Source organism: Ursus arctos, unplaced genomic scaffold, assembly GCF_023065955.2.
Source record: "Ursus arctos isolate Adak ecotype North America unplaced genomic scaffold, UrsArc2.0 scaffold_2, whole genome shotgun sequence".
Taxonomy (NCBI): domain Eukaryota; kingdom Metazoa; phylum Chordata; class Mammalia; order Carnivora; family Ursidae; genus Ursus; species Ursus arctos.
Genome location: NW_026622874.1, coordinates 96119906 through 96135050, shown reverse-complemented (window position 1 = coordinate 96135050; position 15145 = coordinate 96119906). Strand labels below are relative to the sequence as shown.

General features: G+C 50.0%; 1 protein-coding gene across 1 annotated transcript in view; it reads left to right on the top strand.

Moving 5' to 3' along the window:
- CUX1 (cut like homeobox 1) overlaps positions 1 to 15145 on the top strand; it is a 339866-nt gene that overhangs the window by 181463 nt on the left and 143258 nt on the right. Inside the window, 1 exon segment of the mRNA XM_026516065.4 lies at positions 11374 to 11452. Coding sequence (XP_026371850.3) covers positions 11374 to 11452 — 79 coding nt within the window.

The following is a 15145-nucleotide window of genomic DNA, read 5'->3' as shown; positions in this document are numbered from 1 at the left end:
TTGCTGGCTGATATGGTACCTCGGGGTTTAACATTTTGAGGAATTGCCATGCTCTTTTCCAAAGGGCCTCATTTTATGTTTCCATCACCAGTGTATGAGCGTTCCAATTTCTCTCCATCCTCCCTAACACTTAACCACTACAGCCTAGTGGATACGAAGCAGTGTTTCCGGGTGGCTTTGATTTGCATTTCCCTAATGACTACTGATGTTGAGCATCTTTCCATTTGTAGATCTTCTTTGGAGAAATGTCTATTCGGATAGATGTTTCGTCTATTTTTAAATTCAGTTGTTTGTCTTTTTATCGTTGAGTTGTGAGCGATCTTTATATATTCTGTATACTAATCCCTCATCAGATACATGGTCTGCAAAAATGTTCTCCCATTCTGTGGGTTGTCTTTTCATTTTCTTTTTTTTTTTTTTTAAGATTTTATTTATTTATTCGACAGAGATAGAGACAGCCAGCGAGAGAGGGAACACAAGCAGGGGGAGTGGGAGAGGAAGAAGCAGGCTCATAGTGGAAGAGCCTGATGTGGGGCTTGATCCCAGAACGCCAGGATCACGCCCTGAGCCGAAGGCAGACGCTTAACTGCTGCGCCACCCAGGCGCCCCGTCTTTTCATTTTCTTGATAGTGTCCTTTGTAACACCCAAGTTTTAAATTTGATGAAATCCAATTTACCTATTTTTCTTTTATTGTTTGTGCTGTTGGTGTTATATCTCAGGTCACAAAGATTTATAGTTGTGTTTCCTTTTAAGGGTTTTCTAGTGTTAGCTCTTACCTTTTGGTCTCTGGTTCATTTTGAGTTAATTTCTGTGCACAGTGTGAGGTAGGGGTCCAGCTGCATTCTGTGGCACATGGATATTCAGTTGTCCTTGCCTTGTCTGTTGAAAGACAGTTCTTTCTCCACTGAATTGTGTTTTCACGCATGTCAAAAGTCAGTTAACTGTAATGCGAGAGTTTATTTCTAGACTCTTAAGTCTGTTCCACTGATCTAACTGAATGTCTGTCCATATGTCCGTGCAGTAAGTTTTGAAATTGGCAAGTGCGAGTCCCCCACCTTTGTTTTTCTTTTTCAAGATTGTTGTGGCTGTTTGGGATCCCTTGCATTTCAGTACAGATCGTAAGGATCAACTCCCCAGTTTCTGCAGCTAAGCCAGCTGAGATGTTGACAGGCACTGTGCTGAATCTGTAGATGGATTTGGGACTTTGCCATCTTAGCGATATTAAGTCTCCCGATCCATGAACATTTTGGAGTCTCACTTTTAGATGGTTTATGGCTAGTGTATCTAGAAAGACAATTGATTTTTGCGTATTGATCTTGTATTATACAACCTTGCTGAACACTCTGTATGTTTTTATACCTCTAAGATTTTTGTTTTGCTATGTACATATGTTATCTGTTCACAAAAACTGTGTTTCAGAAACCTCAGATAAGAAAATAAAAGGAAAAAAAATCAGGTAGACATTCATCGTCCTTCACAGCCCCGCTGTGATTTTCCTGTGAGATTTGTTGGTGGGGGGGTGGCCGGTTCTGGCCCCAGACGATAGGGTAGCACACCGCTTGGCACATTTTAGCCACCCCTTAAATGATTCGATTGACCGAGTAAAAGAATGGACAAACCAGTAAGCAAGAAAGGCGGCCTGCACGGTCCACCCACTGGGAAGCTGTGATCTGCCTCGTAGCTTCTACCTGTTGGTTCTGGTTTTGCGCTCTGGGGAGAGAGAGGATTGCTAATCCTTCTTCCCCACTGCAGCCCTCCCGATCCGTGGTGACAGCCAGAACGTCAGATGTGCGTGGCCGACGGTAAAGGAAGATAGAGATGCTAGTTACTGCTTTCACGGTCTTCACACTATTTCTCACGCTGTCCTCTGCCACAGTTCTCTTCGTGGTCCCACATCTTTATTTCCCCGCTCGTCCTTCACGGCACTATCTTCTCTGGACTTCTCCAGTTTTCTTCTCTTAGATACTCAGTCAAGGCGGGCAGTGGGGGGCCAGGTAGTTGAGTAATATTCCATCGGGTTATATAAGAAGCAACTGTGTCGTTACCCACGTCTACACTGCATTGCCTTCATAACCAACCGAAACCGCCCTGTGGGATTTGTTCATCCTGCTTCGAGCCGCGTAGAGGTTTCCAGTTGGTCTCATTGTGTTCTCTGCGAGGGGGAACATCGTGGATGTGATTCTCCCTCACTGGACTCCGTCTGCGAGTTGGAAGTTGTGATGGAATGTGACCTTGAGAAAGAAAGCTGGTGGTGGCAGCTGGGCTCCCACACCTGTTCCCAGCCTCTCCTCCCTCCGCATTGCTCCAAGGGCGACCAGGATGCTGGAAGAGGGGCTCCCCGGGGTCCTTTTGCGTCTCCCATGAGGCTCACAGCAAACGCGGTCTCTGCCACTGTGATCTCACTCCAGAAAACACATGCCTTCCTTTTACGTGGCTGTGTTCAATTAATGTTAGAATTCTAGAGCTGTGGCCACGTACGCGTCTGTTTCGGACGGGATCTTGGTCGTTTTCTGTTGGCTTCCGGCGGGCCACGCGGCTCCACCAGTCGTGTTTTGCTCTTGAAAGACGCAGCGTGAGACAGACCCAGTGTCTCACCCCTGCAGCTCTTGCTGGGCCTTACTAGCCTGTAGTCCAGCAGAGCACATCGATTTGAAAATTCTGTTAACGGTCCGTGTTTATTTCTGAATCATTAGCTTGCACGTTCCCGGGGTGCAGACTAGTGTGTTGTTCATGAGCGGGCCGTTGCCACCGTGGAATCTTAGATGTTGTTTAAGTGTCTGTGTGTCCCCAAGACTTGAATCAGAGGACAGTCTCTGGGGCACTGGGAAGAGAATGCTGCATTTGGATTTGTTCTAGAAAGGTTACTGATGTTTTCCCAGACTGTGTACCCTCCAGACTGCACCAGCTACTACATGAGGGAGATTCTCACGGTTCATTGTCACGGTTCAGCAAGGAGGGAGTTATTCACTAGACGGATGCAGAGACCGAGGCGTAAACAGTTTAAGGAACCCACCTCCGGATCATCCAGCAAGCATGCCCCAGGGCTGCCTTTAGACCCGAGTCTCTGTTCCCGCCAAGCACACAGTCTTTCCACTGACTGTGCAGCCCCAGGCCCAGTGCTGGGCTGTCATTGTGTCCTTGGTGGGGTTCTCTCTAGGGGCCCAGCTCTGGACCTGGTCAGTTTCCGCATCTGAGAAGTGGTATTGCCAATCTGGGGGCTCCGTCACCATTCACAGCAACCAAGATTCATTCTCCCCACTTTGCAGACAAGGAAACTGAGGCACAGAGGTTAAGTCAAGGGCTGGCGTAGTGCACCTGTGTTCCTGCTGGAGCCGGGACTCGACCCTGTTCTGACACCGTATCCAGGCCCTTGGCCCCGTGTGGCACTGCCCTCCCTGCCACCTGTGCTTGGTGAGGCCCAGCTGGCTCCCTGGAAAGATGAGCCTCTTGCATTTCAGAATATACAACACTGGGTGAGCAGCAAGACCAGTGTCTTTCATATTTTTTTTGGTGATCCCTGAGTATAAAGTCCACACCATTGTCTGTGTCTGTGTGTCACAGCTGGCATGACAAGGCGCCCGTGTGTGGCGCGTGGGGGTGGCCGAGCTGGGCAGCAGTCTGCTCACTACAAGGAATAGCATCCTCATCACTGTGAGCTGAGTGTGCAACAGTCGTGGCACCCAGACCGAGGCCACCCTCGGGGAGGTTCCGGGGCCACCAGTATACAAGCAGGACGTTCACGGTCAAATGATTGTAGCTACAGAGTGTTCTGGGCCTCCCAGGTGCTCGGCCCAGTTACAGACACATTCCTTCGTAATACTCATCAAAAGCCCTTGAAGAGGTCTTATTTTCTCCACTTTAGAGACAATATCACCTGGCTATTTCATCTCCAACCCCAACCCACCCCCCACCCTCACTTCCTCTGCCACCGCCTCCCTGTGTTCTCTTGTTCTGACGAGGAAGTTTGCTCTTCCCTAAACTAGGCCCGAGCTTGGCTCTCACGCTTCCCACTTTTTAGCCTAGACTAAATGGGAGCTAGTAAAAGCCTCCTGGAAGCTCTTAATTATACGAAACCGCCTTCTCCGCTCCGATTCTGCAAAGTAACTGATGCCGGGGAGTTCAGCAGTGAGTTCCAAGAGTTCTGAGTCCGTGCAGCCTTCTCGGCCTGGAACCTACCCGCATTCACTCAGAGGTACTTCCCGGACAGCCTCCTGTGTCTGTTAGGCCCCGGATGCTGGGGTAAAGAGCGGAAGGTGCCACTGCCTCTGTCGTGGGATAGACCGCAGGGTGGTGGAGAGGAAGCTCGTGCACGTGAGTCATCATCACGTGTCGTGGGAAGTGGGCAGAGAGGGATTTACAAAGAGCTCAGGTGGCATAAGGATCGAGTGACCAGTGGTGCCCGGGGAAATCAGGAGGACACCACACAGGAGCCATCACCTAGACTGACTCGTGAAGGAGGGCTGGCAGGGTTCCCCTGTGCCCAGGGTGAAGAGCATTCCAGGCAGAGAACCTAGCGTATAAAGACCCAGAGGCATGAAGGGGCGTGGCCTGTTGAGGGAACCGAGGCTTGGTGTGGACAAACCTGGTCAGTGGTGGGATTTGGTGGGAGGTGAAGTTAGTGTAAATCAAGGGCCACGTGGGGAAGGGGTTCTGGGACCTCAGCCTGAGGAGTGTGGATGGTAGTGTGGGAGTGAGGAGAAGCCGTTAGGCCAGAGGAGCCACATGTTTTCTCTGGGTGCTGGGACAGCAACCCAGGGCCGCTGTGGAGGACACATCACGCTCCGTTTCAAGGAGAAGCCAGTTACAGAGACCTGCTGGGTACTGGCCGACAGTGTCTGAACTGGAAGTCATGGGAGGACGTCAATTAAGGTGAAAGCATCAAAGGAAGGAAAGAGATTATAATCCTGAAATCGATTTCTGAGGCCAAACGATCAGGACTTCTTGATTGATCGGTGGTCAAGGCTAGTGGTCAAGGAGGATTTACACATCTGTAAATATCACACTGTTCTGTCCTTTCTTCCGTCCTACACAAAGCATCTTCAAGTTCAAATTCAGGCTTGTGCTCGTTCTCCCACATTTCCTTCCTCTGCAGAAAACAGGGGAGTCCTCTTGAAAACTCGAGTAACAGCCCCCAAAGCCTCAAACCCATTAATGGTTCAAGTTACAGGTGGGTGAGGGACTTTCGCAGGGAATGTCACTTTAAGACAGGACCATGGCCCTCAAAAGTTACAGGGCCCCCCGCCCCCATGAGTGCTGTTTATGGGACTGTTGGAAGGGGGTTAATACTTTTAAAAGTGGCGTGGCGGTTGTACAAAAACTAACACCTTGAGTGTGTAAATTCTCTTCGAACTGACCCTCTGAAAATTGACACGTAATTTAGATGATATTTGTGTGATGTTTCATCTTCTAAGTACATCATGGGTCAGTAATTATCACCAACACCAAAAACTAGCTTGTGAATAGCCCCACACTGTTAGATTTTCAGTCTCATCCGATTCTCCAAGGCTTCTATAAGGCAGACGTTCTGGTCATTCCCTTCCCCTAGGCATAGAAAAATAAAATTCAAAGAGGCGGAGGGTACGAAGCTGGCTTAATATTTCCAGTTGTGCGATGGAGCCCTGTCATGTAAATCTAGTTTTCTGGTTTCAAGTCCTGTGCCCTTTCTACTTTATCATCCCACCTTCCCTCTGCCCTGCCCGTGGCAAGAATAGTAAACAAGTCCTTTGGCCCACACGATGTGGGTTGCCGATTTCCTTATTTTTACTCTGTGCTATCTTAGCGGTATAACCACGCTAGGACTTGTAACAGACAGCTTACTAGATCATGCAGCTGTAACAAGCAGCCCCAAATCTCAGTGGCCCGTGGTAGCAAAAGATTACTTCTCGTCCATATGACATTTTAGTTGTGGGCTGACCGTGTTGGTCCTGGGACACTGAGGGGTCTTCTTTCAGAGATCCCAGTAGAAGTAGCAGCTCCTGTCGGGTCACGCCGGCCTCCCTGCGGAAGAAAAGAACATGGTGGCCGAACCACGTGATCGCTTTGAAATCTTAAACTCCTGCATGGCATGTGGCACTGTCACTTACGTTGCATTGGCCAAAGCAGCTCATGTGGTCACACCTGACGTCAGTGGGGTGGGAAAGCCCCCGTGTAGAAGGTGCTGGTCCCCCACCAGTCACGTGGCACTGGCAGAGGTGTGCAGTCCGCCCCACAGGGCGGGGGGACAGTGATCAGCAGTGACAAGTCGCAATTCCACATGACTCCTGGAACCCCACGGTGTGGTTCTGCCGGTGCCCACACTGCCAGGCACCTGTTCAACCCTTTCACGATCTCGGGGGTCTTACTGCTGATTTCCGTGAACTCGTCTCCAAACCTGGCCTCTGAGTGTGCATGCTACTGTTAGCAACTATCGCTTGTTGCAAATGTATAGTTGGGGGGGCTGTTTTGCTTTTGTTTTTGTTTTTTGCTTACAAAGATTTTATTTTTAAGCAATCTCTGCATCCAGTGTGGGACTCGAACTTGACAGCCTCAAGATCGGGAATCGCACGCTCCACCGACTGAGCCAGCCAGGCGCTCCCTGATTTTTCACTTTAGAATAAACTACCTTTCTCTATCCATTTTATTTCTGAGTACAGAAAAGCCAGACTCAGCGTGGTCAAAATGATGTTGCTGGGAGGGTAACCATTGGGTCAGGGAGACTCGCAGAGCAGCCACCGGCTTCCTGCTGGTGGGGACGCCCAGCTCGCTGCAGGGGGGCGGCTGGGGAGCGCTGTTGGGTGCGTGCTGTGGGAAAAGATACTTCCGGTGCGCTGGCTCCAGCCAAGTGGCTGTCATCACATCAGTACAGGAACCATACTTCCCAGACAAAGAACTCTTTACATATTAAGCATTTTCATAAAGATTTAAAACCGGATCCCTTAACCAGCAGCTCACTTCTGCAGGTAAAACTTGATCGATGGAGGCAAAGTGAAAAGGTCTTACCACCTCCTGTGTTCTTGGGAGGAAAGGCAGTGAGACAGAAGGCGTAGTGTGGGCTTTCAGGGAACCCAGGGTCTCCTGAGGGAGCCTCGTCTGCAGTCCTGGAGCCTCGGGCTGATCCCGTGGGGCGATGGGAGTGGCCCGCAGGCGCTGGGGAGATGGGCCCGCTGAGCCTGAAGGATCAGAGGAACATTCCAAGGAGGCGCCTTCCAGGCTGCGGGGAAATTGCTCTTGTGTGCAGGGAACAGGGAGTAACCGGGTGTGGCGGGAGGTGAAGCTGATCCCTGGAGCAGAACAGGTTTTCCCCAGGGCCGGGGCCTGAGTGCACCCAGAGCTTCCCCAGCTCTGCCCCAGTGCCGCCGCCCCTGTCCTTCCCCTCGCTCACGATGGCTTTAAGAGGGTGGGGATGGCAGACAGACTCTCTACCTCGGTCTGTCTTTGCACATGAAGTAGTCAGAGTGTCTACCCCAGGTCCTGCTTCGACCATCTGCACCTCAGGACCTTACCTCAGACCGGTTCTCGGGGCTGCCAGGCTGAGACCTGGCTCACGGTTGCAAAGGCAGGCAGCGCTCGCAGCTGAGCACCTGTCGCAGATAGGTGTGGGCGGTTGGAGGGTGTAGTCACAGAATGCTAGAGGGGGACAGGCGCGGCCCTGCTTCCGGGCTCTAACTGCATGGACACGCCCAGGAAAGCTGTTGAAGGTGACAATGTGACTGTCAGGTAGCCAGCCCTTCCGTGAGCACCCTACCCACGTGACCTCCTCTACCCGCCCAGCCCCGGGAGGTGGGCGCCGTTACCCCCTTGTACAGATAAGGCTGGCCAGCCTAGCTCCAGGGCCCCCCTTCCTCCTTCCAAGCTCAGAGGCCTGCCAGCCGAGGGAACCAGCACCCAAGTCCTCTTCGAGCGTGGATAGGTGTTCAGCAGCAGAGATTCAAGCAACGCCTAGTCAAGGAAGCAGGAGCACGAGATAGCCAGGGGAAGCCCGCCCCAGGAAACACGGAGCTGGGACAGGGAGAGGATCGACCACAGCTCAGACTCCAAGGCCTGGTCTTGGCTGAGGGTGCTGACCATAGGGGCATCAAAAGAGTGCATGAGAATAGAAAGTCTCAAAATGCCCAGAATCCACAAATCCTTCCAGGTTTGGAAGTCTTACAATGAGGCTTGGTCGGGGACCTCATCGAGTACAAACTCAAGCCCACGTGGAGTACTCATCGCCTCTCTTAACAAACCTTGTGGTCCAATCGCTTCATGAATTAATGAAGCTCATGAGCCTGACCTTGTTCTCTCAGGACTGGCTTTGAATTCTGCATTCGTGGCAAGGGGACGGGCAGGAAGGGAGCTCAGAATCACGGCCTGAGTTAGCCTGTCGGAGCTGCCGTACCAAGTACCGCACACTGAGCCACATAAACGACATTTATTTCTTACGGTTCTGGGGACGAGAAGGCCAAGATCGAGGTGTGGACAGTATCAGTTCCGTCTGAGGCTGTGAGGCCGTGAGGGAGATGGCTTCCGGTGGTTTGCTGGTGCTCCTTGGTCTGTAGATGTCCCGCCCCAGGCTCTGCCTTTGTGCTCACAGGGGTCCTCCCTGGGTGTTTCACCGTGTCTGTGTCCAGAGTTCCCCTTTTGATAAGGACAGGGTCACATTGGATTAGGACCCACTCTAATAACCTCATCTTAACTGGCTCACCTGCAAAGGCCTTATTTGCAAATAAGATCACATCGATAGGTGTTGGGGACCAGGATTTCAACCTCTTTTGAGGGGACCCAGTTCAACCCATAACAGTCTCCAAGAGTGCTGTGTAAATTACCAACCCCCATGTCCCCCTCCCCATCGACAGCTCCAGCAGGAGAGACAGGATCTTTCTGGATCCCATCCTTTGTCCACCACAGAAGCAGCTACCCTTTGTACACTTGGTCAAAACACCCGGAAAGCCAGGGACCCTCCCGTCGCAGGTCCTGAGCTGAGTAGAGAAGCTGCTATCGAGTCAAGAGCTGCAAGGAGCAGCCAAGGCATCTGGCCTGCCTCCTGGGCCACAGCTCCATTCCCCATGAGCACGTTGCTCTGCTCCCCAGAGGGAACAGAAAGACCCAGAGCTTAGGGAGTGTGCCAGACATCCGAAGGTAACGGCAAATCCACTTTTACTCAAAACATTTACACACCGGGGGTTTAGACGCAGATGAAATAATACTGTTAAGACATTTTCCAAATTTTGCAATAGAGACTGGAAAAGATTTACACATAATGATAGCACAATCCGAAATTTTACATATGGTTTAATTTCAGATACACACATTTCCAACAGCTTTATTCAGATATAATTCACATACCGTATAATTCACCCATTTCAAGTCTACAGCCCATGGACTTTCGGTATAGTCACAAAGCTGTGTGACCATTAACACAATCCACCATAGAACGTCTCATCACCCCAAAAAGCAACCCTGCACCCCTAAGCAGGATCCTGCAAACCCCGCCCATCCTCTCTAGCCCCAGACAACCACTAACCTACTTCCTGTCTCTATAGTTTGCCTGTGTGACTACATTTCATTCAACTCTATGTATTTTTTTTAATTAAAAAAAAAAATTCAAGGGAACTAGAAACAAGACAGAGGATGACTTCTACTGGAGAGTGGCAGAGTTAGAATTTTTATTTTCCTTTTTTTTTCTTTTTTTTTTGGTATTTTTCTAATTATGCAATGAGCCTGAGTTGCTAATACTCGGAGGGGGGAAAATACCATTTTATTGTGAAAACAGAGAGAACTGTCTTGTCATTTTTAAGTCGTCCTTGGGGGATTATTCTGAACACTTCCCCAGCACCTAAAAAAACAAGAACAAAAACAAATCACAGTCTTATTTTATGGGAGGAAAATGTTATCTGAGTTCCAAACAACTAACTTCAAATGGGAATTTTGGAGCACAACTGGTTAGAAACTGGAAATGCTGGTTAGCTCTGCGTTGGATTTCCTGAGACCTGGCCCCCGCCAGCCCTTGGGTCCCACTCCCCAGCGTCTTCCTATCCTTCATCAGGTGGCCTCCCTCAGCCCTGAACAAATTGTTGGTTGGCTCCCATGAGGGACCCTATAATTAAGCCACATCCTTTTGCCTCTTTAATAACATTGGAGACAGTGTAATTCTGTGAGGGGACAGAAGGAATATGTAATTTAGTGTCCTTTTCTTGAGCCAATAGGAACTCGGTGCATGTAGCGTCTTGTGTGCCTCAGGTGTAAAAGGCGATCAGACGCCTCAACAAGTGTGTTACATGACCAAAGTATGTACCGAGTTCATCCGGCAATCGGGCTCTTTGGATGTGTGTCTGGCCTACATAAGAGTTTCACGTGTCCCCTTTCGTTGATGAAGAGACTTTACGCTAGCCCGCCTGGGTGAGTTCATGGGACACACCGCTCCTGGCCACCGTCACTAGCCCGGCACCTGAGCTAGAAACCTGGGTGCCGTCCTTGACTTGCCTCGTTCTTCTGTGCCTCCTATCAGCTCAGTTTGACCCCCTTCTCCCCGATTGGCCTCTTTTCCTCAATCCCTGCTGCCCCTGAATGTCCCGTCCTACATGCACTGCGGGCCCTTCGTGGTCTGATCCCTGCTCACCACCCCGGTCTCATCACCCACGTATCCCCATTCCCACCCCAGCAGAGACCCATGTTCCCTGGTGTGTTGTGATAGCCCCATCCATGGGTTCTTAACCTGGAGCCCATGGGAAGAACACAAGAGGACCTGTGAATGTCCTAAGTAGGGCACATTACTGTGCATGCATGTATTTTTAGGAGGCGGGCCCTTGGCTTTCATCAGATTCTTAACTAGGATCTCTGAGCCCCCAGATGGAAGATCTTTGCTCCGGGTGTTTGAACGCGCTCCTCCCCTTTCATGCAATGTCTCTCCTTCCCACCTAGTGAACTCTAACAGCCTCCGCTCAAATGTCACCCACTTGCCTGCTTGGTGACCCTTTCTCGGTGTCCCCGTGGCTCTGCTTTCCTCAACTGGGATTTAGTCCCTTGTTTGCATACCTGTTTCCCCTCCTGGAGCTGTCGCGCTGCCCCCTGCCTCTGGCGCCATGTCTGGCATATGGCCAACTCTTAGTAAACTCTGGCAGAGGAAGGAGAGGGACTGTTTTCTCAGCTGGGCAGTGGGACCTAGTGTTGCAAATGGCTGCACAGCACTGCTCCTGCCTCGTCACCCTCACCAACTAGGTCCACGTGGATGGTCGCCCCTTTGTGTGTTTGCAGCCATTTACCTGGAGAGGAAGGCCCAGCTGTCCAGCATTTTCGTGAAGAAATCAGACTTCTGTTTGCCATGGGAACTCACTAGAGGTGTGATGATTTCTCCATTACCTCTTGACAAATTTTGAGCTCTTTGTTTTTCTTTTCCTTCTTCTGTTGCCTTTCAGATTGATGCACTGAGTAAAAGAAGCAAAGAAGCTGAGGCAGCCTTCTTGAATGTCTACAAAAGATTGATCGATGTTCCAGGTAAGCCCACACACTTACATAGGCCGCCAGTGGGCGTTGTGTGTCGGTGAGTTGGTGGGTCTCGGGCTTATTCTTCTCAGCTTCCCTAAGGGAATTATACCAGCAATGGCAGATCCCCCGGAAACGGGGAATTCTGGGAATCTGGATTCTCCCAAACCCAGACTTTGGATGGGTACGGAAATCAGATGCGTATTCGCTGAAGTTAATCATATAACTTCCAGTTGGTGCCTTTGTAAATACAGAAACTCCCATCTCTGGGGCTGCCTTTAGCTTCGGTATACAGTGCTGCACATTTCACAGAGAAGAAACAGAACCCATGTGTGTGCCATGTAGACATCGTGAATGTTCACGGTTCTGGGCTGACCAGTTCCACATTCAGGAATGGCCTTAATAGGGCCCCTTGAACGCCTCCTCCCTTCCAGGTTATCCAGGGAGTTAGTAAGTTAGTACCCTCTGGCCAAGTCTTTCACTTAAGGATTATAGCCAAGGGCAAGAAGTAACCTGTTTACTACATAGTCGGGTTGTTTCTTCTTTTAAAGGAACTAAAGAGTTAACGTTTTAATAATGCTTGCTGAGCATTCAGAGAGGTAATGGCTTTCCATTCCTTATTTTAGAAAATTGAGGCAGAATTTAGAGCACCTTGAGCCACTGGCCCCATTGGCGCTCTTTTCCTGGGTGTTCCAGTCACCTAGAATCCAGGGAGAGGTGATGGACATGATCACATGGGTCCCAGCTCAGTCCTGGAAAGACTCAGACCAGAAAATTAGGAAAGTAGTTTGAACGTCCTCCTCTGCAGACCAAGGAAGCCAAATTACCACCACCCTCCCCTCCCCACCCATTGGAATTGCTCACTCGCTCTTAGTAATCATCTGAACATTACTGGCATTACTAGAGCTGCCTTTAACAAAACAGAGCAGAAACAGATCTCCTTGGTGTCTGTACTTGTATTCCAGTTCAGGTTCACTAGGCTCTGCTGTCCCCTCTGGGAGTGGGAGTTAATGGAGGCCAAACCAAGATAGGGGTGGTGGAAAGCACTTTGGACAGAGAGGAGGGAGATACAGATTCTTCTGCCAGGGCCTGTTGTGAGGTCTTGGTCATATTCCTTTTCTTCTCTGGACCTCAGCTTTCTCATCTGGAAAATGGAATAAGGTAGGGGAACAGCCTAGTGATGAGAATGGTTTTCTTTCTTCTAACTTCACTGTCTTGGGAGCATAGCCAGCCCTTGGTTCCAAATTCTAGCCTTTTGATTTTCTGCAAGAGTTTGTATCCACCTAGGGGTTCTCTGAACACACTTAACAAGGCTCACGAGGAGGCTTCTTCACAGTAATTGGATCATTTGATTCCTGATGTGCAGTATTTCTCAGGATACGGCAGCTTGGTGGGCCTACTTGAGTTTTCCTTTGCAAGTTTCACGTGGGTGACTTAGTTGAAAGGGGACAGGCTTGTTTTGTCTTTGCCAAAGACCCGAGGAGCCTTTAGCTGCTGTTTTCTAAGTAACCTACCCTCTCTTTTAAAATGTCCATTTGTACCTGGGTCTCCCCTTAGTGAAGTTTCTCAGCTGGGCAGTCACTTGAACAAGTTACTGGCTTTCTGTCTCTGCAGTTGTTCTCCATCTTAATTTCCCATCGAAGAAGAAGACACAGTTTTTAAATCAACACTCCTGTTTGCCTGAGCAGGCCTCACTCATAGACCTATAATTTTTATAGAATTTTGATCATAAGATGGGTATATATTTATATTCTCCTTTTTACACTTATTTTTATACCATCAGCATTTTTCCCGTATCGGTGATATTCTTCATAATTACCATTTTCGGCTGGAGAATTCAAGCTTGTAGTTTCAGTTTAAGGTGGTAGGAGCAAATGATGTTTGATGTTTGCTGTTAGAGTAAAAGTCAGTCAAAGTACATCTGCATGCCCCGTAGATCACTGTTACTTACCTCCTAGGTATTTCTTTCTTACTAACGCTGTAGTCTGACGGATCTAACAAGTTCCTTGAAAAGCAGGAATGGAGCTTGGAGCACTCTACCTGTGTTTTGAAGTCTCCTTATTGCTCAGATGAAGTAATCCTGCGGCTCAGCCTTACAGGAAGGGTCTGGTCAATAGCATTACATTTACTGACAGTCATGCAGTTGGGGGGGTCAGGGTGCCTTAACTGTCTGTGTACTTTAGGCTGCGATCCAGCCGAACCCAGAAACATTGGCGGGGGGTGTTAAGTTCTAGTTGTAAGAAACAGCAACTTACACTGCATCAGTAGAGTCCAGGAAGCTCTCGGGAATAATGGGATGGGTATTTCGGCTATGTGTCATATGGCCCAGCTCCAGGAGCCCAGGAAGAGCTGACCAGCTGGCTCCAGGAAGAGGCGGAGGCAAAGCCCCACCGACTAAGGAGGCTGGCCCAGAAATCTGACAGAACCAACCCCCACTGTCCCCCATCCGGACATTTTTTTTATTTTTTTAAGATTCTGTTTATGTATTTGCGAGAGAAAGGGAGTTAGCAGGGGGAAGAGCAAAGGGGGAGAATTCATGGCCCTGAGATCATGACCTGAGCCGAAACCAAGAGTCACAAGATCCACTGACGGAGCCACCCAGGTGTGCCCCCGCTACCCGCCGCCCCCTGCCCCAATCGGAATTTTATTTGTGTCTTTTCTTGTTTTTCACCTGCTGGTCCTAGTGGAATGAAAGCTCCCTGAGGACAGCTTTCCTTTATCACTCTGTGCCTGGGACTTGGAGCAGGGCCTGGCGTACCACATTTGTGATATGTCGCATGACCCAAGGGGTGCATCATCCCAGAGCCACCCCAGAGTCCTCAGCAGCAGAACTCAGCAGGGGGCATGCCAGTGGCTCTTAAAGCTCCATCCCGGCTCGGTTCTGGCTCCTCCGAGTGTCACCTTGCGGATCCAGTAACTCCCAGGCATGCCCACTGGGATGACAGATGGGCATCCCAAAACCACCCAGTGTGTCTGGAGGAAACCGGCTTCTTGCTTTGCCTCGCTCAGCAAGCAGCACCACCTTCAACCGAGCTGCTCATGCCGGAGTGCGGGGTCACCACATCCTGGCCATTCTGCCTCCAGAATGTTCTCGATTCCATCCACTTCTCTCCATCCCAGCTTCTGCTCTCCACTTAGTAGTTCAGGCCACCCCTCTCATGTCTACACCCTGCAGGCAGGCCAGGCCCCCTCTCAGCTGATACCTTACTCCTCCAGATGAATTTGAAACACTCCTACCTGGCCTCCCAGGTCTAGCTTAAGTATGCCCTTCTAACACACACGCCCATTCCCAGCACCCTGTGTTTGCCTCTCATAACTATTGATACTCCGCTGTTTTCCTTTCTGGCCCAGCAGGGAGATGGGACAATGTGGTCTTGTCCCTCCTCATTTCCCTACTGTCTCCCCCAATGCCTGCCACTAGCAGAAACTCCGTAAATACTGGTTGAATGAATAAATGAAAGGATCACCTTATTTCTTGAAAATGCTTTCTGAGGTTGTGCAGTCTTTAATTGTTCACATTGGGCCACGCTCCCGAGGTTGACCCTGGCACCCAGGGAGAGCACTCTCGAGCGTTCTAGCAACCCGAATTGCGAGAGAACAGAGCATATCGTGCACTGCGGTACAGCCGTGGAATAGCCGTCTGGGGTCTCCTTGTGCTTCCGTGTCCTCCTGTAAAGACACACCTGCCCCTATAGATGGTTATAG